The sequence below is a fragment of the Podarcis vaucheri genome (genome assembly GCF_965113315.1).
Source record: "Podarcis vaucheri genome assembly, chromosome: 4".
In the NCBI taxonomy this organism is placed as follows: Eukaryota; Metazoa; Chordata; class Lepidosauria; order Squamata; family Lacertidae; genus Podarcis; species Podarcis vaucheri.
Window position 1 is genome coordinate 3,730,015 of NC_138762.1, and position 27,003 is coordinate 3,757,017.

At 44.4% G+C, this 27,003-nt stretch overlaps 3 protein-coding genes across 8 annotated transcripts in view; 2 read left to right on the plus strand and 1 right to left on the minus strand.

Moving 5' to 3' along the window:
- Positions 1-17,566, plus strand: part of LOC309530339 (uncharacterized protein) — a 120,662-nt gene extending 103,096 nt beyond the window's left edge. The window contains exons 5-6 of the mRNA XM_082219217.1: positions 7,966-8,092; positions 12,458-17,566. Coding sequence (XP_082075343.1) covers positions 7,966-8,092; positions 12,458-14,118 — 1,788 coding nt within the window. The 3' untranslated portion in view covers positions 14,119-17,566. The remainder of the gene's footprint in view (positions 1-7,965; positions 8,093-12,457) is intronic.
- Positions 1-27,003, minus strand: part of LOC309530300 (uncharacterized protein) — a 670,922-nt gene that overhangs the window by 420,591 nt on the left and 223,328 nt on the right. The window lies entirely within an intron of this gene.
- The window catches only part of LOC309530351 (uncharacterized protein), a 51,044-nt gene continuing 50,657 nt past the window's right edge, over positions 26,617-27,003 (plus strand). For all 3 annotated transcript variants that reach the window (XM_082219247.1, XM_082219246.1, XM_082219244.1), the window contains exon 1: positions 26,617-26,706. The gene's annotated coding sequence lies outside the window, so the exon portion shown is untranslated. The remainder of the gene's footprint in view (positions 26,707-27,003) is intronic.

The window sequence follows — 27,003 nt, forward strand, 5'->3', positions numbered from 1 at the left end:
CTCATGACTCTGTAACTTCAATTTATCTCCATCTTGTTCCAAAATTTCCCAATACTTTGGCCATTCTGCCTCCATATTGAGTTTTTTCAATGCCTTAGCCTCCAAGGGTGACAACCATCTAGGGGTTTTGTTTTCCAACAAGTCTTTGTATCTTATCCAAACATTATATAATGCTTTTCTAACAATATGGTTTTTGAAAGCCCTATGCACTTTAATTTTATCATACCATAAGTATGCATGCCAACCAAATGTGTTATTGAAACCTTCTAAATCCAAGATATCTGTATTCTCGAGGAGCATCCACTCTTTCAGCCAGCAAAACGCTGCTGCTTCGTAGTACAATTTTAAGTCCGGCAGGGCAAATCCCCCTCTTTCTTTTACATCTGTCACTATTTTAAATTTTATTCTGGGCTTTTTGCCCTGCCAGACAAATTTCGAAATGTCTTTCTGCCACCTCTTGAAACAGTCCATCTTGTCAAGAATCTGCAAGGTTTGAAACAAAAATAACATTCTAGGCAGTACATTCATCTTGATAACTGCAATTCGGCCTAACATTGACAATTTCAAATTTGACCATATTTCTAGATCTTTTTTGATTTCTGACCAACATTTTTCATAATTGTCTTTATACAAGTTCAAGTTTTTAGATGTCAGATGAACCCCTAGGTATTTCACCTTCTTAACCACTGTCAAACCTGTTTATTCTGGAATTTCTCCCTCTCCATACCTGTCAAATTTTTCCCAAAAACTTTAGTCTTTTGTTTATTCAATTTAAATCCGGCCACCTGACCAAATTCTTGAATTATCTCCAACACCCTTTTTGTACTAGTATCTGGCTCTTGTAAAGTAAGTACCAAATCATCTGCAAAAGCTCTTAACTTGTAATGTTTTGCTCCGACCTGTACACCTTTAACCTGCTGGTCATCTCTAATCATATTTAGCAACACCTCCAGAACCGAGATAAAAAGTAGTGGGGAAATTGGGCACCCCTGTCGTGTCCCTTTTTCTATCTTAAGTTCTTCAGTTATCACATTATTTACAATCAACTTAGCTTTTTGTTCAGAATATATCGCACCCATACCATTCTCGAATCCTTGGCCTACCCCCATCCCATGAAGATTCTTTTTCATAAAACTCCAAGAAATATTGTCAAAGGCTTTCTCCGCGTCCACAAATATCAGTACTGCTTTAGTGTTTATATTCACCTCCAATAGTTCCAAAATGTCTATTATGTTCCTCACATTATCTGATAAATGTCTTTTTGGGAGAAAGCCTGCTTAGTCCTTGTGAATCTTCTCCATCAACACTCTTTTCAATCTTTTTGCCAAAATGTCTGCAAAAATTTTGTAATCCACATTGAGTAATGATATTGGGCGGTAGTTCTTAAGCTGAGTCTTTTCAGTCTCTGTCTTTGGTATGAGTGTAATATAAGCTTCTTTCCACGATTCTGGCGCCCCTTTCCCCTCCAAAATCTCGTTGCAGACTTCCTTTAACGGTTGTACCAACCACTCCTTCAAAGCTTTATAGTATCTGGAAGTCAGTCCATCTGGTCCTGGAGATTTGCCCAATTGCATGTTCTGAATGGCACCTTCTATCTCTTGTTCTGTTATTCTCTGATTTAGATCCACCTTACTTTGATAAGAGATTTTTTGTAATCCATATTTTTTAAGGAATTCATCTATATCCTCTTCGTTCTGCGGTCCTTGTGAATATAATTTTTTAAAATAGCTCAAGAAACAGTTTCTAATTTCGTTGGGTTTAGTTATATTCTTTCCATCCACTTCTAGATTTGTAACTGTATTTAGTTTCTGTCTTTTCTTCAATTGCCAAGCCAGAAGTTTGCCACATTTATCCGCAGATTCAAATGTCTTTTGTCTCATTTGCTTTATCTTCCACTCAATCTCTTGATTCATCAATTCCATATATTGTGTCTGATATAGCTTAATCTCTCTCAAAATCTCCTGGGACTTTGGTTTTGATCTCAATTTCTTCTCTCCTTCTTTTATCTTTTCCAAGATCTTTTCCTTCTTCTCATTTTGCTTTCTCTTTTTTACCGAATTTTGTTGAATTAGGAATCCTCGCATCACAGCTTTACTTGCGTCCCAGATCACTCTTTTTTCTACATCAGTTTTTAGGTTTATTTCAAAATAGTCCTTTAAGGTTTTTTGGGCCTTTCTGTGGATCTCCTCATCTCGAAACAGGGTGTCATTCATTCTCCATCTGAATTGTCCAGTTGTTGTAAGTTTCATTTCCATCTTCACGGTGTTATGGTCAGAGCAAGTCTTTGGGCAGATTTCTATCTTCTTGATCTTTGGAGCCAGCCCACTAGTAATCCAGATTTGGTCGATTCTGGTCCAGGTCATCATTGCTTGAGAGAAGAAAGTTCCCTCTCTTTCGAGAGGGTTCCTTGTTCTCCAAATATCTATCAAGTCCATATTTTCATTCATTTCAAAGAAGGTCTTCGGAAGTCTCCCTTCCTTAGAGATTGTCTGTCTTTGTGCCTTGTCCATATTTGTAGAAACCACACCATTCATATCTCCCATGATTACTACATTGTAGTCCAAATAGTCCATCAGAGTTTCATGCAGCTTCTTAAAAAATTCCGCCTTCCCTTCATTTGGTGCATAAATTCCGACTATTAACAATTTTTCTCCTTGTATTTGTATTTCAATTGCCAGGTATCTTCCTTGTTCATCTTTAAACATCATTTTTGGGGCCAATTTCTCTTTTGCATAAATCACCACTCCTCTTTTCTTAACTTTATCCGATGAGATGAATTCTTGTCCTAGTCTTTTATTTATAAGTAATTTCCTGTGTACCCTAGTCACATGAGTTTCTTGTAAACAAATCAAATCCAATTGTTCTCTTTTCAAAATATGAAAAACTTGGCGTCTTTTCGTAGGCATGTTCAGCCCATTACAATTCCAACTAAGGAATTGCAGAGCCATCTTGTTATTTAGCATTCACTCCTCCTACCGCTCCAAGTTGCTGCTCTTCCTCTGATGGTGGTTTAAGTCCAAATGATAGATTCAGGATGTCTACAGCTCCTTTTACCTCTGAGGTTGGGTCTACCGTTCCCTTCTGCAGATCCTCGTGGTTTTTCTCCAAAAACTTCTCTTTGTCTTGAATTGTTTTTATTTTCACCTTCTTTCCCGTGTAGTTGAAGGACAGTCCTTGTGGGAACTCCCACCTAAAAAGTATATTGTTCCTTTTCAGCAGGTAGACCAGATCTTTGTAGAAGGTTCTCACCTCCAGAATATATTTAGGGATGTCCTTGAAGATTTGTATATGGGAATTTTCAATTTCCAAGGCCTTTTGGTAATGTAGTTTTAATATTTTGTCCCTTTCTTCCTTGGATCTAAAAGTAATCAGACAATCCCTCGGAGTCTTTATGTTCTGTCTCCTGCCCAATCTAAATGCTGTTGTGATCTTAAATTCTTCCTCCTGCAATTCTTCCTGCCAAAAGTCAGAAAACTCTTGTGTGAGAAACTCCACGAGGCTGTCCCCTTCACTTTCAGGAACTAATCTTAATTTCAAGTTTCTCTCCTTTCTCTGTAATTCCAGCAAAGACAAGGCCGCATCATGTTCATATACTTTTTTGGAGATCGGTTCTAATTTTTCCTGTGTCTCTTCAGCAATATTTCTGGCGTCCTCTGCAATTTTACGTGTTGCAGAGTTTTCTTCAATCAGTTTATTTATAGATTCCGTATTAGAAGTCACACTTTTCGTATTCAAGTCCAACCTTGCTGTTAGTTCTGTTAATTTTTGTGAATTTTCTGTACTCTGCTTTGTCAAAGCTTCTAAAGAATGATTTATCTTGAGTAACGCCTGTGTCATTGAATCCATGGAAACAGCTGTCACTTTTTCTTGTCCAGCTGCTCCTGTCGGTGTTAGGCTTGATATTGAGCCTCTTTTCTTTTGTTGTTGTTGTTTTGCTTTAGCTCTAGTGGTTATCTCATCCGCTGGGCCGCTCATGTCCCAAGGACGTTCTCACAGGAGCAGTTCCCTGATGGAAAATCCCACTGTCTTAATCTGTTGCTTTGCAACTGTTACTTCTCAACCCTCTAGAGGGAGCAAAACAAAATGTCCAAGTGAAGGAAACACAGAACTAAGAACAAAGAAACCAGGAAACTTCAATATAAATGCTGCAACACTTTTTCTATGTAGTTTCTCTGTCAACACAGTCCAATATGTTGTGGCAGCAAAGCCCCAAAACTTTGTATCAGGTAGAATATCAACTATGTAGCTTTGTAACAAGTTTCTAAAATCAGTTCTCTGTCCTGGTGTCTTATTTTGGCAGTCCGTTTCAGGGGATTAAGACAGCGGAAAACTTTTCTCTTTCAAATAGGTCATGCAGGTTAATAAAGTTGCTTTTTCTCCCCTCTGCCCCTGCTTGCTAGAGAGGAGGTTCGTGTCCGATGCCAGGCTTAAACAGTCCTACAGTATTTTCATTCAGATGCAGCTTTGTATTTTCGTTGCTTTATCTGTCATGCAGTCGGGGGAAGGCAGACTTCCTTAATTTTAACCTTCCCCGTTTCCGGCCAAATTTCAGATTTTTAAATTTTTAAAGTCCAGATAATCGTTCAATCCTACTCACGGGTTTTTCGATCCAATTTCAATTTACAGGAAGGAATCAGCGCTCTCTGTTCATGGCGACACGGCTTCGCTCCGCGAGCGGGGTTGCGACTCTCAGCACCGCGCTCTCCCGATGCCGTTCCGGAGCCTTTAGAAAGGCTCTTTCGCAGTAAGGGGGCGCTTCTGGTGCCCACCGAGTCTCCTTGTTCACAGGCTTCCGCGCCTGTGATTTTAGGGGTCCCCCGCTTGCCGTAGCGGGTCAGACCCGAACTCGCGAAGCAGTCCTCCTCCGGAGCTCGGAGGGAGGACCGCCATTAAACGCTGGCGCCGACCGGAAGTCCAGATGTCTCTGCTTTTTAAGATGCTGTCTAGGTATGCCATCACCTTTCTCCCAAGGAGCAGGCGTCTTTTAATTTTGTGACTGCTGTCACCATCTGCAGTGATCATGGAGCCCAAGAAAATAAAAGCTCTTACTGCTTCCATTTCTTCCCCTTCTATTTGCCAGGAGGTGATGGGACCAGTGGCCATGATATTCGCTTTTCTGATGTTGAGCTTCAGACCATATTTTGTGCTCTCCTCTTTCACCCTCATTAAAAGGTTCTTTAATTCCTCCTCACTTTCTGCCATCAAGGTTGTGTCATCTGTATATCTGAGGTTGTTGATATTTCTTCCAGCGATCTCAATTCCGGCTTGGGATTCATCCAGCCCAGCCTTTCGCATGATGAATTCTGCATATAAGTTAAATAAGCAGGGGGACAATATACAGCCTTGTCGTACTCCTTTCCCAATTTTGAACCAATCAGTTGTTCCATATCCAGTTCTAACTGTAGATGAGGTGATCAGGAACTCCCATTTCTTTAAGAACTTGCCATAGTTTGCTGTGGTCGACACAGTCAAAGTCTTTTGCATAGTCAATGAAGCAGAAGTAGATGTCTTTCTGGAACTCTCTAGCTTTCTCCATAATCCAGCGCATGTTTGCAATTTGGTCTCTGGTTCCTCTGCCTCTTCTAAATCCAGCTTGCACTTCTGGGAGTTCTCGGTCCACATACTGCTTGAGCCTGCCTTGTAGAATTTTAAGCATAACCTTGCTAGCGTGTGAAATGAGTGCAATTGTGCGGTAGTTGGAGCAATCTTTGGCACTACCCTTCTTTGGGATTGGGATGTAGACTGATCTTGCCACCTCTTCTTGATGTCTTCTGCTTCTGATAAGTCCTTTCTACTTTTGTCTTTTATTATGAAAATCTTTGTACAAAATGTTCCTTTCATATCTCCAATTTTCTTGAACAGATTTCTGGTTTTTCCCATTCTATTGTTTTCCTCTATTTCTTTGCATTGCTTGTTTAAGGAGGCCTTCTTGTCTCTCCTTGCTATTCTTTGGAAATCTGCATTCAGTTTCCTGTATCTTTCACTATCTCCCTCGCATTTTGCTTGCCTTCTCTCCCCTGCTATTTGTAAGGCCTCGTTGGACAGCCACTTTGCTTTCTTGCATTTACTTTTCATTGGGATGGTTTTAGTTGCTGCCTCTTGTATAATGTTACGAGCCTCCATCCATAGTTCTTCAGGCACTCTATCCACCAAATCTAAATCCTTAAACCTGTTCCTCACTTCCACTATGTATTCATAAGGGATTTGGGATTTGATTTAGATTGTATCTTACCGGCCCAGTGGTTTTTCCTACTTTCTTCAGTTTAAGCTTGAATTTTGCTATAAGAAGCTGATGATCTGAACCACAGTCAGCTCCAGGTCTTGTTTTTGCTGACTGTATAGAGCTTCTCCATCTTTGGCTGCAGAGAATATAATCAATCTGATTTTGATGCTGCCCATCTGGTGATGTCCATGTGTAGAGTCGTCTCTTGTGTTGTTGGAAAAGAGTGTTTGTGATGACCAGCTTGTTCTCTTGGCAGAACTCTATTAGCCTTTGCCCTGCTTCGTTTTGAACTCCAAGGCCAAACTTGCAAGTTGTTCCTTTTATCTCTTGACTCCCTACTTTAGCATTCCAATCCCCTATAATGAGAAGAACATCCCTCTTTGGTGTCATTTCTATAAGGTGTTGTAAGTCTTCATAGAATTGGTCATTTTCAGTTTCTTCAGCACCAGTGGTTGGTGCATAAACTTGGATTACTGTGATGTTAAAAGGTCTGCCTTGGATTCGTATCGAGATCATTCTATCATTTTTGAGATTGCATCCTAGTACAGCTTTCGCCACTCTTTTGTTGACTCTAAGGGCCACTCCATTTCTTTTACAGGATTCTTGCCCACAGTAGTAGATGTGATGGTCATCCGAACTGAATTCGCCCATTCCCATCCATTTTAGTTCACTGATGCCCAGGATGTCAATATTTATTCTTGCCATCTCATTTTTGACCACATCCAACTTACCAAGGTTCATGGTTCTTACATTCCAGGTTCCTATGCAATATTTTTCTTTACAGCATTGGACTTTCCTTTCGCTTCCAGGCATATCCGCAACTGAGCATCCTTTCGGCTTTGGCCCAGCCGCTTCATCAGCTCTGAATCTACTTGTACTTGTCCTCCGCTCTTCCTCAGTAGCATGTTGGAAGCCTTCCGACCTGAGGGGCTCATCTTCCAGCGTCATAACTTTTATATCCCTGTTGTCTTTGTCCATGGAGTTTTCTTGGCAGGGATACTGGAGTGGCTTACCGGTTCCTGCTCCAGGTGGATCACGTTTGGTCAAAACTCTCCACTATGACCTGTCCATCTTGGGTGGCCCTGCACCACATAGCTCATAGCTTTTCTGAGTTATTCAAGCCCCTTCGCCATGGCAAGGCAGTGATCTATGAAGGGGGCCATCCAAAATAGGCTTATATTATTTCTAGACTGATCACTGAATGCAAAAATTGGTTTCTAAGCAGTGGACAAATGAGAACAAATAGTGGCCTGGATTCACCTAACCAGCGCCATCAGCTGGAAAATGGAGCCTGCCCCCCATTCCTCCCCTCCCCCTCTCCATGCCCCCATGGACCCCTTGAATTTGGCCCTAGGGCATTGGGAGGGAACCTCCCCAGAACAACTCACGAGGAGAGGAGAAAGTGGATCCTTCCATCGGGGAAACTGGAATGCTTGCATAGGCAGAGTGACTTGAAAACCACAAGGTGGAGTACCACCTATTTGCACAAAGACGGATACCCATAATTAAAAGGCAGAATAAAATAAGCATCCATAGATAAAATGTGCAGCTAGCAATCCTATTGAAACAACACCGCAACCCAGCCAGATGGGCGGGGTATAAATAATAAATTATTATTATTATTATTATTATTATTATTATTATTATTATTATTATTATTTACAGGAAGGAAACAACAGAGCATTGTGTAGCAGATCATATTTCTGCTGTCTCAGAGGAGGACATTTCCCTTTTTCTTTTAGGGTCCAGTCTGCTTTGAAGATGTCACCATTCGTTTCACGGACGAGGAGTGGGCGTTCCTGGATCCTGACCAGAGAGCTCTGCATAAGGACGTCATGGAGGAGACTCGTGGGATCGTGGCCTCTCTTGGTAAGGCTCCCTGTGGGATCATCATATCAGCCTGGAAATTCAACACATACCTCTATGGAACCAACCTCATATATTTTCACAGAGCTCAACAGTGCCCCCTATAACACCTGGGAACCTAACACCCCCACAATAAACAGTAACTTACCGTTTTTTCTTTGAACAATCTTCCTCAAATTATTCCTTTTCCTACCACGATCAGGCTGGTCTGAACTGCCCAGGCCATCTTCAATGTCAGCTTCAGAATTGTTAGGAAAGATAAGTTGTGAGCTTTAGAGCTTACAGGGTTAACAGCTCAGAATGTCCTGCATCTGGGGAGGAGCTTTCTCAACATCCAGGAAAGCTCTTTCTTCGTTCTTTCTGACTTTCGTTTTCTGCTGAGACATGGAAGACGCAACGTCTGCATCTTCCGATGGTTTATCTTGCTGTACATACAATAAAGCTTTCTAATTTAGAGGAACAGCAGTGTATTGGACTCTGAGTTCTGCAAGCTCACACACACAAGCAGCACTCACTGTGCCACTCTGCTACAAGTCCAGGAAATGTGGAGCTTCAGGTTTTCTGTTTTTGTTTTTGCTCCTGTCAGTCTTGGGTTGACCAAAGAAACAACTGACAATGGAGATGGAGGGGATGCCATGGTTGGGCCAAACAAAATTCATCCCAGAGAGCTGTGGAAACGTACCGGACACCACATACGTAGCTTCAGGTTTTCTGGTTTTGTATTTGCTCCTGTCAGTCTTGGGTTGATCAAAAACATTAGGAAGAACTTCCTGACAGTAAGAGCTGTTTGACAGTGGAATTTGCTGCCAAGGAGTGTGGTGGAGTCTCCTTCTTTGGAGGTCTTTAAGCAGAGGCTTGACAACCATATGTCAGGAGTGCTCTGATGGTGTTTCCTGCTTGGCAGGGGGTTGGACTCGATGGCTCTTGTGGTCTCTTCCAACTCTATGATTCTATGAAAGAAATGACTGACAATGGAGATGGAGGGGATGCCATGGTTGGGCCAAACAAAATTCATCCCAGAGAAGAGCTAGACTTATTGAATCTCAGGTAGTAGTAGCAGTGATGATGATGATGATGATGATGATGATGATGAAGATGGTTTACAAACTTAATCTTTTCCAGAACAGAACTGTTCTCAAATCAAGGTAACACTGTAGTAGAATCATAGAATCATAGAGTTGGAAGAGACCACAAGGGCCATCGAGTCCAACCCCCTGCCAAGCAGGAAACACCATCAGAGCACTCCTGACATATGGGTGTCAAGCCTCTGCTTAAAGACCTCCAAAGTAGGAGACTCCACCACACTCCTTGGCAGCAAATTCCACTGTCAAACAGCTCTTACTGTCAGGAAGTTCTTCCTAATGTTTAGGTGGAATCTTCTTTCTTGTAGTTTGGATCCATTGCTCCGTGTCCGCTTCTCTGGAGCAACAGAAAACAACCTTTCTCCCTCCTCTATGTGACATCCTTTTATATATTTGAACATGGCTATCATATCACCCCTTAACCTCCTCTTCTCCAGGCTAAACATGCCCAGCTCCCTTAGCCGTTCCTCATAAGGCATCGTTTCCAGGCCTTTGACCATTTTGGTTGCCCTCCTCTGGACACGTTCCAGTTTGTCAGTGTTCTTCTTGAATTGTGGTGCCCAGAACTGGACACAGTACTCCAGGTGAGGTCTGACCAGAGCAGAATACAGTGGCATTATTACTTCCCTTGATCTAGATGCTATACTCCTATTGATGCAGCCCAGAATTGCATTGGCTTTTTTAGCTGCCACGTCACACTGTTGGCTCATGTCAAGTTTGTGGTCAACCAAGACTCCTAGATCCTTTTCACATGTACTGCTCTCAAGCCAGGTGTCACCCATCTTGTATTTGTGCCTCTCATTTTTTTTGCCCAAGTGCAATACTTTACATTTCTCCCTATTAAAATTCATCTTGTTTGTTTTGGCCCAGTTCTCTAATCTGTCAAGGTCGTTTTGAAGTGTGATCCTGTCCTCTAGCCACCCCTCCCAGTTTGATGTCATCTGCAAATTTGATCAGGATGCCCTTGAGTCCATCATCCAAGTCGTTGATAAAGATAAACCCTGTGGCACCCCACTAGTCACTCTTCTCCAGGATGAAGAGGAACCATTGATGAGCACTCTTTGGGTTCGGTCAGTCAGCCAGTTACAAATCCAAGCCAGTTACAAATCCAAATAATAATATTTTTTATTTATACCCTGCCCATTTGGCTGGGTTGCCCAAGCCACTCTGGGCGGATTCCAACACATATATAAACATGAAGCATAAATAATAGTCTGATCTATTTATGTAGCCAAAATTGTGGAAACCTTTTGTGAAAAGTGTATTTCTGAGGTTTGATGGCTCATAACACCACTTTTGTGTGGAGTAATACTATAAAATTATATATCAATGAAGGATAATCTAATGAAGAATGTAATGAAAGAACTTTTATGAAGGAGTATTTATGAGAACAGCAGTCATACCCATTGGCAACCTTTAGCTTTAATTAAGGCCTTACAATGCCTTCCCATGATATGAACCAAGTTTTTAGTACTGCAGCTGTAATAAAGTGAAACCAAGATTAAATTATTGCCTCTGTTAATTGGACTTTATTGCTGGGTTGCTTCTGACTAACAAGTTTCTTTAGTCGGCTCCATAGATTTCTGATTGGGTTAAAGTTTGGGCTATTCCCAGGCCATTCCGGCAGTGAAATATTGAAAGCACCTTTTGCACACAGCAGCAACATGACATGGAGCGGAATCCTGTTGAAGTATAAAATAGAATATATATGTGTGTGTGTGTGTGTGTGTGTGTGTGTAATGTTTCCAAGGGGTTGCTCGAGAGCAAGCAGGCAAATATCTCCCTGCTTAGCTGTGAAGCCTTGCTTTTGCTGCCAAAATAAACCTTATCCATCCGGAGCGCCACTCTCCCGTGGCTGACTCAGTCGTTGGCAGAATCCGTGAGTGGGCGGTTCCTAAACTTTCCCCAGCAAAGCAGCTTCTTGACTCCCAGTCTGCACCTCCCCTCTCTGCGCGGATGCTTTCTGCGCAAGGAGGGTGTGGGTAACAGAGGACCCCTCTCCTCCCCACTCTGCCCAGGCAAGTTGTCCTGGCACTGTCTTGCCTCTTCCGACTCCTGCAGCGCCGCTCCACTGGAGGCGTGTTTATTCTGCTCTGTTGAAGAGGAGCTGCTTCCCATGATCCCTGGAGGCTCTCTGTAATCCATTCGGCTTTTCCTCTCTCCCTCCTGAACCGAGGGCAGTTCCCTGACAACGTGCTTCAGCATCTGGGAAAAGATCACCTGAGGAACGCTTCAGTTTGCGCGCAAGTCTTTCATTTATGCATTTTAGGGCATTTACATCCCCATTAATGATGTAAATTTTGCCCACACCTTTTGCTGCCATACAACCCCAGATCAACACAATATCTGAGTGTTTCATGGTCGGTGTAATGCAAGTGGATGTAAATCTTATCTGATTCTTCTCCTCGTGTATGTTATGCCATCACTACCAAGCAATGAGATTTGGGTCTCATCGCTCCAAATAACACTGTTCCATTCTTCAGCTGTCCAGTTAACATGGGTTTAATCTTTTCAACCTTTGCTTGTGAGATGACAATGGCTTATTCCTTAGAATTATAACATTTTGACCAGTCCTTGCACTCAACTTCACATTAAATTGCGCCATGTCATCTTGTATACACCCAGATGATTTTCTTCTGTCATGTAGGGACAGTCTCTCCACTCGTCCATCGTCACTTGCCTTTGTGCACCTTTCCCTGCCTTTACTGGTCTGATTTTATAGTGACTAAGTCTCCTGATACCTCTTCAAAAATATATAATGGCCAGTCTGGTTAAGTTTTTCCTTATCTTTCATCAGTTTCTTCATAACTGTAGCATTGTTCATTAAACAGTACAATTTTACATCGCTTTCTGGATGACCAGTCAACTCTTTGTGCCATTTCTATAATTTTATTATGTTTTACAAGAACACAAAAAAACCAACCACAAAAAGACACACAGTCAACCTAAGCAAGTTGTGCTTCCTTTTTCTGGTTATTTGGCTATAACATTAGATAGAACATGGGTAAATGAACAATTTCCGTTGATACATAATTGTATGATATTACTCCAAAAGAAGCAGTGTTATGAGCCATCAAACCTCTGAAATACACTTTTCTGCAAAAGTCTTCCACAATTTTGGCCACTACTCTATAGCATACAAAGCAGCAGTCAACAACTCAACAAAATCTGATAATAAATATGTTGGTTATTGACAAACAACAAAGGTAAGAAACACACACTGAACTCCCTTAATTTCTTCTCCATTTGTTCTTGAGGCTCTAATCCCTTTTTGTCTCCATTGCAGATTATGATGAAATCAAGAACAAAGGTGACCACGATAAAATCCCCAGAGAGGAAAAGCCACGTGAAAATTTGGAGTGTGGAGAAAGCTGCAGTCAGCGCTCCCATTCCACTTCCCATCAACAAAATATCCTTGGAAAGAAACTCTATCAGTGTGTGGAAAGTGGAAAGAGCTTCAGTTCGAGCTCGGATCTCACTAAGCATCAGAGAATTCATACAGGGGAGAAACCCTATCAGTGCATGGAATGTGGAAAGAGCTTCAGTCAGGGCTCCTCTCTCACTAGGCATCAGAGAATTCATACAGGGGAGAAACCCTATCAGTGCGTGGAATGTGGAAAGAGCTTCAGTAGGAGCACCGATCTCACTTCCCATCAGAGAATTCATACAGGGGAGAAACCCTATCAGTTTGCGGAATGTGGAAAGAGCTTCAGTAAGAGCTCCAAACTCACTTCCCATCAAAGAATTCATACTGGGGAGAAACCCTATCAGTGTGTGGAATGTGGAAAGAGCTTCACTTATAGCTCCAAACTCACTTCGCATCAAAGAATTCATACAGGGGAGAAACCCTATCAGTGTGTGGAATGTGGAAAGAGATTCAGTCACAGCTCCTCTCTCACTTCCCATCAAAGAATTCATACTGGGGAGAAACCCTATCAGTGTGTGGAATGTGGAAAGAGCTTCAGGAAGAGCTCCTCTCTCACTTCCCATCAAAGAATTCATACTGGGGAGAAACCCTATCAGTGTGTGGAATGTGGAAAGAGCTTCACTGAAAGCTCCACTCTCACTTCGCATCAAAGAATTCATACTGGGGAGAAACCCTATCAGTGTGTGGAATGTGGAAAGAGCTTCGTTCATAGCTCCAAACTCACTTCCCATCAAAGAATTCATACTGGGGAGAAACCCTATCAGTGTGTGGAATGTGGAAAGAGCTTCAGAAAGAGTTCCTATCTCACTTCGCATCAAAGAATTCATACAGGGGAGAAACCCTATCAGTGTGTGGAATGTGGAAAGAGCTTCAGTCAGAGCGCCAGTCTCACTTCCCATCAAAGAATTCATACAGGGGAGAAACCCTATCAGTGTGTGGAATGTGGAAAGAGCTTCACTGAAAGCTCCACTCTCACTTCGCATCAAAGAATTCATACAGGGGAGAAACCCTATCAGTGTGTGGAATGTGGAAAGAGCTTCAGTCAGAGCGCCAGTCTCACTTCCCATCAAAGAATTCATACAGGGGAGAAACCCTATCAGTGTGTGGAATGTGGAAAGAGCTTCAGTCAGAGCTCCAATCTCACTTCGCATCAAAGAATTCATACAGGGGAGAAACCCTATCAGTGTGTGGAATGTGCAAAGAGCTTCACTGAAAGCTCCTCTCTCACTTCCCATCAAAGAATTCATACAGGGGAGAAACCCTATCAGTGTGTGGAATGTGGAAAGAGCTTCAGTCAGAGCTCTGATCTCACTTTCCATCAGAGAATTCATACAGGGGAGAAACCCTATCAGTGTGTGGAATGTGGAAAGAGCTTCAGTACGAGCTCGGATCTCACTAAGCATCAGAGAATTCATTCAGGGGAGAAACCCTATCAGTGTGTGGAATGTGGAAAGAGCTTCACTGAAAGCTCCAATCTCACTTCGCATCAAAGAATTCATACAGGGGAGAAAACATATTAGTGTGTGGAATGTGGAAAGAGCTTCAGTCAGAGCTCCAATCTCACTTTGCATCAAAGAATTCATACAGGGGAGAAACCCTATCAGTGTGTGGAATGTGGAAAGAACTTTTGTCACAGCCACAATCTCACTTCCCATCAAAGAATTCATACAGGGCAGAAACCCTATCAGTGTGTGGAATGTGGAAAGAGCTTCAGGAAGAGGTCCTCTCTCACTTCCCATCAAAGAATTCATACTGGGGAGAAACCCTATCAGTGTGTGGAATGTGGAAAGAGCTTCACTGAAAGCTCCTCTCTCACTTCCCATCAAAGAATTCATACAGGGGAGAAACCCTATCAGTGTGTGGAATGTGGAAAGAGCTTCAGTCAGAGCTCTGATCTCACTTTCCATCAGAGAATTCATACAGGGGAGAAACCCTATCAGTGTGTGGAATGTGGAAAGAGCTTCAGTACGAGCTCGGATCTCACTAAGCATCAGAGAATTCATTCAGGGGAGAAACCCTATCAGTGTGTGGAATGTGGAAAGAGCTTCACTGAAAGCTCCAATCTCACTTCGCATCAAAGAATTCATACAGGGGAGAAAACATATTAGTGTGTGGAATGTGGAAAGAGCTTCAGGAAGAGGTCCTCTCTCACTTTCCATCAAAGAATCTATACAAAGGTCGGAAAAACCATTAAACATGTTTAGGAACCAGACAAATCTCCACCTTTGGCTGATTAACATCGGTTTTGTGTTTTTATCTTGTGTTTTTATGTTGTAACATTCCTGAGACCTGTGGGTGTAGGGACTAGGCACCAACTCTTAAAGCCCATGGGGTCTTTGTCCCCCAATAAAATATCTGAGGGGGCCACGCCCCAGGGTTTCTCCCCCCCCCAAACACAACCTTTTATTCTTCCACAACTTGCCATACAATTTCTCTTTGAATTTTCCCTCTATAAATAAATAAATAAATAAATAAATAAATAAATAAATAAATAATGTACACAGGTCACAAGAAAATCAAAATACAAGAAAATACAAAAGTGGACAGGTCCCATATTTGCAGGCCAAACGCAAAAGTTGCTTTGAAGCAGGGTTTCCCATCATCCCTTCCCGTTAGTCCTGCTAGCTAGGGATGATGGGAGTTGTAGTCCCAAAACAGCTGGAGACCCATGTTTGCTCTAAAGGGAAGGAAGGCTGGCCCTGTGACACCCTCTGCTGGCTAAATGAAATTTATAGATCACAAAGCTAAAGTTTATCGGCACTTGAACCTCTAGGGAGCTTCTAGGTGTTTTCTGCACCACCTAGAGTACCCACAGAATTGTGGCTTCTACTGGTAACACACATAGGAGAACAAATGAAAGACAAACACAATGGACAGGAAAAAACCTGGAAAGGCTGATACCAATTGGACACAGGTAGGGGAGATGGAATGCTAGAAGTGTTCTCTGGGGCAAGGGGAGCTCCTGGAAATTGAACTACGGGCTCAAAATATTACTTTTTTAAAAAAATCACTGCCATTATAGGCATTGCCATTCAAATGATGTGCATGTACCATGTGATTGATTGTGCAAGGAGGGCCTTACCTGGCCCCCCACCAATATTTTATTCAAGTCAGCATCACTGCTTGAGAAGTTCAGGATGTCTGAATTCAGGGGTCAGGACACCCATGGAGACAAGTTATGTGAAACATAGCAAGTAGAATGCGCTGAGTTCAAAAATGCTTTTCACTCAGCTCTGGGTAGTCTGTTGTATCTGTCCCAGTGGAGCAGACCGGACATTGCTTTTGCTACCAATCTGCTCAGCAGGGAAGCTACAAACCCGAGTGTGAGTGCCTGGAATGGTATTTCTGTCTCCAGCTGTCAGCTAAAGGTGACACCAAGCTGATGTGCAGGACAGATAGCAATTAGGCGAATCTGGCTAACAGGAAGTCCGTATCTGGGATGGTGGTAAGGTTTGGGGACTCTGGTTGGGTGGAAGTCCCAGTGTGCTGGTCCCGGGGGTTAATCAAGAGGCAAGGTCTAAGTCCAGTCCATGGTCGATGAAGCAATATGAAGGCAGTCCCTTAAAGTTGAAGCTGTGTGCAGGGCAGGGTTCAGGCAGGGACTGACAACTACCAACGTTGCTCCCGCAACTTGGGACTGTGGCTAGCTGCCTTTTATATGTCCATAGGGCGGCCCTGATCCTCAAAAGACTCGCCTCTCCTGGCCAGGAGGCGAGCACTCTTCCTGCGGGAACTTAGTTCCCTCTGCCTCTCTGCCCTAAGCCTCTGCAGTTCAGGAGAGGCTGGAGGGTTGCCAGACCCAGAGGCAACCCTAGCTTCCTCTGACGGGGCTGAGAGTGGAGCACCTGCAGGCAATGGGTCCTCCATCACCTCAGGAGCCAGAGCAGACTCAGCTCATGCCTGCACCTGAGGATCCAGCACAGGTGAGGACCCTTCAGGCTCATGCCCCAGCCCCGGCTCAGCTGGTCCTGGAGGCGGGGAATCCTGTTCAGGTTGGGATTCCTTGGGTTTAGCATCTGAATCTGCATCCCAGGCTATCACACCCGGAAGCAAAGTCTCATTGCGCTTTCCTTTACTGAAGCTGAATTCAGTGCGCTGTCTGAGCTTTGCAGGGAATTGGAATTCTATGTTTGTTTGGTTCAAGAAATCTGCAGGGATTGTTGTTTGCCTGTCACGGTGTGGGAGGACAATCAACCCTGTCTGAAGTTGGCAGAGTCTGGGCAGTTTAAGGCCAGAACCAAACACCTAGACATCCATTTCCAGAATGTGTCAGAGTATCCAGTTAGGCTTGGTGAGATTGCAGTACTGTCCAAGCCAGAAGAACCTGGCAGATGGGGTCATGAAACCTTTGAGCTTTCAGCATCATGGGGAGTTCTGTAAAGGTCTGTGTTTGGGGTAAGTGGTGAAACCTACGAGCCCCCAGCAGTGCAGGACGAGAGGGGGTGTGATGGGGAATCGGAGCTTACAGGGTTAACAGCTCAGAACCCATCGTCCTGCCTGTTCTGGGGAGGAGCTGTCTCCAACTTCTGGAGAAGCTGTTTCTTTGTTCTGTCTGACTTTCGCTTTTGCTGCCAAGTAAGGAAGCAAGATAACTGCTGTCTCGGATGGTTTGTTTATTTTTACTGTTCTGCTGTAAATAAAGTTGTTAGTTTAGAACAACAGCGTGTGGACTCTTATCTTCTGCAAGCTTACACACCAAGCGGCTAGCGGTGTGCACATTCTGGAAAAGTCCAGAAAGCTGAATGGAACACAGGGAAGTGTGCCAGACTCCACAACACTTTGCACCTCCAAGGAGTCTTCACCCAACTGGTGGATTGGACCCTTCTGTGATGTAAATGTGGTGAATCAGTTCCATCTTCCACAAAGTTTTGCCTTAGCCTTTGTACTGGAACATCCTGGCATTTGGACTCTGCCCAAACTTCTCACAGGAAAAACTTTCCACTGCTTCAAACACAGCAGTGCCACCTGCTGGTTGCAGTGATGGTTGGGATGACATGGCTGCCAACTCCCCGTGCTCCTCCTGCTTTGGAGATTTCACCCCCTGAACAGGAAACACCCCCCCCTCATTCACTCTTCCTCCAAAAGCCTCCCTTTTGTGGAGCTTTCTGTTTCAGGAACACATCCCTGCATGCTCTGGGATACTGTTTCAGCTTTCCCCAGGGTGTAACTTCTGGCAGTCTGCTCAGCAGCCCCCGCCATCTTGAAGTGTCCATCATGTGATGCAGCTTTCATTCCTAGTATACCAGTCACCTAAAATTGCTGATGTGTTAACCAAGCTAAATCTGATGGATGCTAACCCTGTAGACACACCAATGACGACAGGTGATCAGGTAGATGACACTGAAGGAGCATTTTCTGGCACTACACTGTACAGAAGTGTGCTAGGCAAACTAAATTTCATTGCCAGATGTTCAAGACGTGACATTGCAGTTAGCTGTAACTTGCTAAGCAGACAAGTCAACAATCCTACTGTTAAGGATTGGAAAGCTCTGAAACACATAGCACACTATTTGAAAGGCACTATGCATTACAGGCTGACATTTAACAATCAGAAGTCTGGTGGTCTTGAGATATTTGCTGATGCGAGTTTTGGAAGTGACACTACAGACAGGAAAAGCACATCTGGAGTTTGCTATATGTACAACCAGGGTCTATTTGATTGGTCGTGCATGAAGCAAACAACAGTAAGTTTAAGTTCTTGTGAAGCTGAACTGAGTGCATTGTTTTATTCACTTGTGGATTGTGAATGGTTGTTACAGTTGTGTAAAGAAATGAGAATTCCTGTCAAATGTCCAATTCAGATTATGACTTCTGAAGGTTGTAAGCAAAGCACGAAGCACTTGCAATTGAAGCTGCAACATACTAGAGAATGTGTTGAGAAAGGACTTGTAACGGTGTCCTACATGCCAGGTAATGAAATTCCTGATGATTTATTGTCCAAGGTTGTTCCGAAGGATCAACACTGTACCTATGTACAGAAATTGGGTTTGTACTGATAATGTACTGACACGCTGCCCAGTGGTGTTCACAGAAAGGGGGAGGATGTTAGTTTCTGTTTCTCACTGCAGCTGTGTGGAGTCCCAGGACTCTGTTTAGATTCCAGAGACCTTGCAGTCTCACGGGAAAGGGAGACGGGATGTGACGTTAGTGATTTCCTGTTTCCTTTGTTCCTTTGTTCAGTTGCTCTCTGCTTTCATAGAGAGAGGATGTCTTTTCTGTTCTGCGTAGTTTAGAAATAAAACCCTTTACAATGTAACCAAACCTCTCGTCTCTTCCCTGTGCTGGGAACCCTGCTGGATAGAATGGGCTTGAGGCCTTATCAAAGGCTCAGGTCATTATACACGTTGGAGGCGATTTCAAAGGCTCAGCTCAGAGGAAGATGAGGCCTTATCAGCTTGGCCGAGCGGAGATTCTGACAAAGATTCAAAAAATGTTTAGGGGTCTGTGTACCCCCAGGAAAAAAGCACTGGATCTAGCCATCATCTTTCTTTTTTCTTTTACAAACATTTTATTGGTTTTGAATGAATCATAGAATTATAGAGTTGAAAGGGACCCCAAGGGACATCTAGTCCAGTCCTCTGAATGCAAGAAACTCAGCTAAAGCATTCATGACAGAATGAACCACACACATCACAAACACAATAACAACAGTTATGTAGAAGTGTCCATGTACTGTTCGAGTAGGAACCAAGACGAGTGACCAGTGGAATGAATAAATGTTTACTCCCAGCATCTAGTGCTTAAACCAAAGGGAAGTACAATCTCCATATTGATGCAGTGGGAAGGGGGTGGGGGTGGCGAAACTGCCTGTCAGAAGAGAAGAAGAGAAGGAGGAGTTTGGATTTGATATCCCGCTTTATCACTAACCTAAGGAGTCTCAAAGCTGCTCACGATCTCCTTTCCCTTCCTCCCCCACCACAAACACTCTGTGAGGTGAGTGGAGCTGAGAGACTTCAGAGAAGTGTGAGTAGCCCAAGGTCACCCAGCAGCTGCATGTGGAGGAGCGGGGAAGCGAACCCGGTTCACCAGATTACGAGTCCACCGCTCTTAACCACTACACCACGCTGGCTGATGTTGTTTCATTCCCCCTCTTTTTTTTGTTAGGGTGTATATTAATTTCCCAATAAAAAACCTCCAACTAACATATCAAATCATAATCCAATAAAAATAAAAAACTAAAATAAAAAAGATCAAATTGTCTTCCGAATTGTAATTTTGATTTTACGACTTCCCATAGCCTGAACCTCGAAGCATATCCAAATCTCAGTCCTGCTTCTCATTTCATTCCCCTTCTAACAACTCTGCTGTGTTGTGTCAAATGTCCATACAGATTTATATGCCATCTTTGATCAGTCCTGCCTGCAGTTGTTGGTCCACCCTGAAGCTCGCAATGCCTCATGGAATCATAGAATCATAGAGCTGGAAGGAAACCCCAGGGGTCACCCAGCCCAACCTCATGCATTGTTGGAATCACCGCTGAACAATCCCTGGTGGGTGGTCCTCCAACCTCTGTTTAAAAATCTCCAACGAAGGAGAGTCCACCACCTTCCGAAGGAGTCTGTTCCCCCATCAAACTGCTCTTACTGTCAGAAAGTTCCTCCAAATGTTTAGTTGGAGTCTTCTTTCATGCCATTTGAATCCAACCTTCTGGAGAAGCAGGATATAAACTTGCTCCATCTTCCATGTGGCAGCCGTTCAGATAGTTTAATATGGCTATCATATCCTCTTTTCCAGGTTAAACATACCAAATTGCCTCAGCCATTCCTCATAAGGCTTGGTTGTTCTCCTGTTATATACATTCCAGAGTTAGACAAAAAAGATTCATACACTTTCTGATACTGAAGAACCACCTGCTTCCATAAAAGATTGCCTATAAATGATCATACCTGAGCTATCTGGAGTCAGTCATACTGAGGACCCCTCAACTGGATTCACAAAGGTTATTATAAGATGGGTCAGCACCACTCAAGAAGGTCCTGAACATAGAACAACCCCCTGGATGTCCACCCCTTGTACTGGAGATATTTATTTTGATCATGAAAATCCAGAAATGGAATTAGTGGAGATTTCTGAGGACCTACAGTATTCCTCCATCTCTTCCATGTTTCTCAGGTTGCACACAGAAATGACATATTTATGTTGTTCTGTATGTAATACTGTAATAGACTGCTTTAACAAATGATGGTCAAGTTTCTTTCCTAATTTTAATCATATCTCTGGCCTAATAAAATCTGGAACTTTTGATGCCATGTTATTCTGGGTTTCCAGTCCTGAAAAAGCAGGGATTTATTCAGTGGTGGTGACCCTTTTTCAGCCTCAGGGCCATGTTTTCTTATCAAAAGCTTTCTGGGAGCCACATCCCAGAGGTGGTTGTGGCAAAATGGGTGTGGTCAGACATATACCCTATAGGAATACTCGTCTCTACAAATTTGCTCATACACATTTGCTCCTGCACATGACTGTGGCATGATGGGAAGCCTCGCTGCTAAGCTTTGCTTCTGTACATGATGCTGCACAAACCGTTCTTAAGACATTCTCTCATCATCCCAGAATGTTCAGTTAAGTTTGAGGTCATGAAAACATTACACTCTGACCTGTTCTTAATGCACAGTTGACCACGTCTATTGGAAGGTAATTGTTTAAGTCTTGGTATATTAATCATTAGTTATACTTAAATTAGGAGGTTTTCGTGCCTGTCTAGTTCTGTGCTCCCTTTTCCAGCCTTTAATCTATTGGTGATTGATGCCTATATGTAACCTTTGCTTTGTACTTGTGCTAACCAATCAGCAACCAGCACATACGTGGCAATGCATGTAATATTCAATGAAAGAGACTCCTCGAGACATGCTTGAGAGGTGCCTCCCACATGACGCTCGCTACTCGTCTGTCGTTTATTCCAACCCAACAATACCCCTCTTCATCCAGGCAACCAAGAGCAATTATCATAGTTCCAAGACAGATGGCAGTTGGGTAAAATCACTTGGGGAGAGTGCAGAATGGGGCCCGTGAGGGATGTGGCCTGGGCAGGGTCCTGAGGGCAAGACAGAGCTGCCAGGAGGCCAGTACAGTGGTACCTCTGGTTATGAACGCTTCTGGTTACGAACGCTTCAGGTTACGAACTCCGCTAACCCTGAAGTAGCTGCTTCTGGTTGTGAACTTTGCCCCAGGATGTGAATGGAAATTGTGCACAGGAGGCGTGTGCGCAGTGGGAGGTTCCATTAGCGAAAGCGCGCCTCAGGATAAGAGGCTTAAGAACGGACCTCCGGAACGAATTAAGTTCGTAACCAGAGGTACCACTGTATTCAGTTTCGAGGTATGGGGTTGGGGGGGGGATTCTCATTGTGATTTCAAGAACGGAGCCTCATACTAAATCCCCAATCAGTAGGACTTCATTCAGTAATGCATTACATTTCCATTAGGACACAGACTATACAGCATAGGCAAAGTATGCATAATCTTAGCTGTTCATCCTTTACCCAACCACTTTCTGCCTCGTCTGCACTTCACCATCTCTCATCAAGCCATAGTTCATGAAAAACACTTACCCAACCCATTTGATTTTAGTATCTGTGTCAGAACCCTCCTTGTACCTTATCTGGAGTTGTTTTTCTCTTTAACAATCGGCCATTAATTTCCCCTTTAACTGGTTTTTACTAGTCTTGTGGTCAGTTCCCATTCCTGTGTATGTTACGCTGGCCTCACTTATTAATGGGCCTAACCTGGGTCTTTTTTTCGGCCAGAACTTGCTGGAACTCAGTTCTGGCCCCTCTTGGGTGGGTGCCATTGCCATCCTAAGAAAACGAGGGAGGTGTTCTGAAACTTCTTTTTCTAGAAAAATAGCAGAAAAATAGCACTGGACCTAACAGTTGCCCTACCTCAGTTCCCCATTCTTTAAAAAAATAAAAATCTGACCATTTATATTCATCAATGCATACATTTATTCTCTGCCTGCGAACCCACCTATCTGGTATTCCTGCTCTGCCCATTACAGGATTCTCTGTGAATTCCCTCTAGCTGTGAAGTTGTTGTCTCTTTCAAACTACCTTCTCTTCCACTCTTCCCAAGTCTGCTGGAGATGTAGAATGATAGAGAATCCTAAGCCTGGAGGTGGGATTGGGGTCCGCTCTCCACAGTCCCCCTGACTCTGTAACCTTGGAAGAGATGCTCCAGGTCTGGGCAGTTTGGATGCCATGGGAATTGGGATGGAACAAAGCTCTTTCTACAGTGAAACAACCCCCCGAGATGTCCACCCTAGCGCTTCCACAGAAACACTATACATTTTATTTATATCCCGCCCTCCCCAGCCGAAGCCGGGCTCAGGGTGGCTAACAACAATAAAACAGTACAACAGTACAACACAACAGAACAATCTAAAATCATTCATTATAAAATTCAACCAGAGTGTAGGATGGAGGGGCTCACAGCATGGACACCCCCAGCAGGTCAGGCTTCTCCATCTGTCGCAGCTTTGGCTCCGGCACAGAGGAAGCCGGTCTCTGGGTCTCCCACAACTGTCTCTGGGTCTTGCTTTCCTAGCTAGACAGCCCCCCCCATTAGCCTGGGTTGCCCCCCCCCTTGCTGCAGTTCTTGCAACCCAGCTCCTTCTTTGGAGATGCTGAGGAGGACACTCAAGTGGCCAGAGAAGGCCCTTGTCTTGCCAAGAAACTTGTCTGTGGGAATCGTGCATCCATAATGCTATGGAAAGGGTGAATGTCTTCTAGAATTCTCTGGTGTCACCAGAAGAGGAAGCTGTTCTTTTCAGTCAGGTCTGCTATCTACTGCAGAGGATGAGTAGCCTTAGGAGTCTCTTGGGGAGATGGAAGTGATGAAAGGACTGAATCCACGAGGGAGAGCCACGTGCTCTGAGATGGGGGAACCTTCGGGCAAAGGCCAGCAGAGAAGGGATGCTGTTGACTGCTGGTTTCTGTTCCTCCCCACTTTCCCAAAGGGCGTAACATCTGAGGTCCTGCCGCAGGAAAGAGCGTCTCAGGGTCAGGGTCCAGTCTGGGGCAAAACGGCCCTCAGCTGCCCCCACCACAGAGTCCCTGGCTCTCGTCTATATTATTGCACTTTATGTGTTGTTTATGTGCAAGATAAACATTTGATATTGTGATAAGACTATATAGAAGAGTATTGTTTATGTGACTGCACACCCAGTTACATCTTGTGTGTTTGTCCATTCCAGGAATAGATTCCTGACCCAGATTTTCACAAGAAGTCCCTCAGATGATTCCCCTTTCAAACAGGATACGTGAATCTAAGCCAGTAGGGTACTCCTCTCTGGTAGACGGACAACCCCTTCCCCAAAGCCCCTCCCTCCCCAACTTCCCCATGGGGGTCCCCCACACCACCCATCACTCACCAGGATGGCTTTGGCCGCCTCCTGCTTGGAGCAGTTCTGGGTTCAGAGCCCCCTGAGCTGAGCTGCCTGGCAGTTCTGAATCACCTCCGGCAGGTACAGCTGATCTTCCTCCAGCAGCTGAAAGGCAAAAGTCAGTCTGTCAGTTCCTCACAAATGGAGGGCTTCTCCACACCCCAGAATGCAGAGTGGGGGGCAAGGAGGGCAGGTCTGAGTCCCTGCTCTGGTTCTCTCCAATACTCACCCCTGGGGGAGGGATGTGCAACCGCAGCACATCTGCAAAGAGAAGGACATGGGGACAGGTGAGTCCTCCCTGAGCACCTGGCAAGGCTATTCCAAGAGTTTTCTCCTGGATTCCAAGTCCTACTGCTGGGGAGGAGGGACATCCCAAGCCTTGGGGACCAATCCTGGCCTCCTTCAACCAGAATGTGGCTCCCCAGGCTATCAAGATGGTCAATATTCGGTTCCACTCCACCCTTTCAAAATTTAAATCTCAAAACAGATCCTAACTTTCAGAGCATGTAAACCACATGAGTGGAAAGACTTCTGCTCCACTCACAGAAGTAGGACTATACTTCCTTCTCCTACCTGTAAAGTAAACGTCTATGTAACAAAACCGAATCGACCCAATTCTGCCTTCTTCCGTCAACCTCAGCTTCGCTCTTCAAGCCAAAAGACAACACTTCCTGTAGTGATCAGGTGGGATTGCTATGAGGATTTATAACAAATCTAGAGTAAGCCATCTGTGTCAGCAATGAAAGCATTGCGTTGACTGGGTTTAAACTATTTTGATATGATTCTTGACCAATCCACTCCTCTGCATCCCTGTTCCATTTCTCTTTCTTCACAAGTCACGTACCCACTTAGACAGGCAGGCGTCCTGGGTCATCAAAGACAGTGGGCAGTTTCTTTGCTGTAGCTTTTCTGATATGTTAATCTTAGGCTGTTAATTTTAGGGCCAGGAAACAGGTCCACATAAAGGTAATAATGATTGCTGTCCTCCTGGCCATCCTTCTTATCATATGTATTGATTGTTTATGACCTCCGGGGTTGCTGAATGCACTCCTTTTAAGTTTTCATTCATTTACCCCCCAAATATGCACGCTTAACTAGTGTTTGTAGTTTAACTTTTCCCCACATGGGGTCTGTTGAAATGCTCAGAAGAAATCTGATTGGTTCTTATAAACACTCTGTAAAAAGTTCTTTTGTGAATAAAACGACCTGGGCCGAGGGGTAGGCAGAGAGAGACACAGACAGAGATTATTATACACACCCTTCCCAGAGTCTTGCTGGTCCAAGCCTCTGTGTGTATTCTTATTAATCAGAGTTCAATGCTTCCTTTACTTTGGGAACACCTCACTTCCCCATCCCCGGGCGAAATCCCCTGGCCTTCCATTGGTAGAGCCGCCACCACGCCGGTAGCATTTACCTCAGTGCTGTGCAGGGACTGACTGAGCGGGTGGCGAGATGCTTTCAGCCTCGGACACTTGGTGGGTCCTGAAATGGCCATGCAGGCCAGATTCATGACCCTGGCGGGCTGGATTCAGCCCACGGGACATAGTACGAGGACCCCTGGCCTACACTGACTGGCAGCAGCTCCCCAGAGTTTCAGGCAGGGATTTCGTCCAGCCCTTGCAGGAAATGTCAGGGGCTGACAATGGGACATTCTGCATGCCAAGCAGATACTCAAGGACTCCCCATATTTCACTAGCCTTTCGACGTTATGCTATTAGCAATCGTGGAGATTCCACCTGCCTCTTTCGAAAGGAGAACAGTCACCTGGTCAATTTAATTAATTAATTAATTAATTATAATAATAATTTATTTATACCCCACCAATCGGGCTGGGTTTCCCCAGCCACTCTTGGCGGCTTCCAGCAAAATATCAAAATACAATAGTCCATCAAACATTAAAAACTTCCCTAAATATAATAATAACAATAACCATCCATTTTTAGTCCATTGAATTAGCAATTAAGCATATTGTATATTAGTATAAAAAGCATGCATAGGAAAGTATTACTCATTTACGATGAAAATGGGATTTATTTATTTTGAACTTTGCTGGTTTCCTCCTCAGCAGCCAGTGTGATTCTTTCAGCAGGGCTGGAACTCAGGACCCGCTGCCTTGAGGGACACCTAAGAGCAGTTGGGCAGGGGAAAGGTCTCCCTTGGGAGGTGGGGGACTCTCCTTCCTTGGAGGTTTCTGAGCAGAGATCGGACGGCCATCTGCCATGGATGCTTTAGCTGAGATTCCTGCATTGCTGGGGGTTGGACTAGATGACCCTGGGATCCCCTCCTATCTCTCCACTCCTGAATTCCAGGAGGAGCTTCCTTGCCTCCTGCAAAGCCCTTTTCCCTGCAAGCTCTTCCTCTGGTTTCTGGCCAAGGGAGGGAGATGCTCAGAGTCCAGCCAAGAGCCTCGCGCTCCAAAAGGATATCTGGGCATTGGCAGCTGCCCCCCTAAATCCATAAGAAATAATAATAATCTGAGAGAGGGCTGAGCTGCAGGGACTCGGCTTGGCAAGGGTTAAAGGGAACCGAGCTGCCTTCCTAGAGAGGCCAGGAAGCAAGGGGGGGCAGGTCCTCCAGAGCCAAGGCCCCTCCCTCCCCAGTCCTTTTCTGCAAGGAAGGGGGGGGGTGTTGCTTTGTGTCTCTGCTGCAAGGGCTGCCTCGCTGTCTCTCCTGGGATCTGGTGAGTCTCCTCTCTCTCTGGGATCTGGTGAGTCTCCTCTCTCTCTGGGATCTGGTGGGGGTCCCAGGGCTGCAGCAGGGGAGGGGGCCTGGGGGGCCTGATCTGTCCTGCGGGGGGGGGGACTCCATGTCAGGGAGGAGGAGAGGGTCCTGCCAGGGAGGGGCCAGGTCTGCCACGCTCTCCTTCCTGCAGATCAGAGGATCCCAAACTCATTTGGCCCTCCCCCCCCCTTTCAGAAAAACAATGACTCTCTCACGAAATCTCATTTTTTTAAACAAAGGAGTCCCTGGGACTTTGACTCTGTGTGACGTCGCTCAGCCTCATTGCACAACAGAGGGAACACCTGCAAAT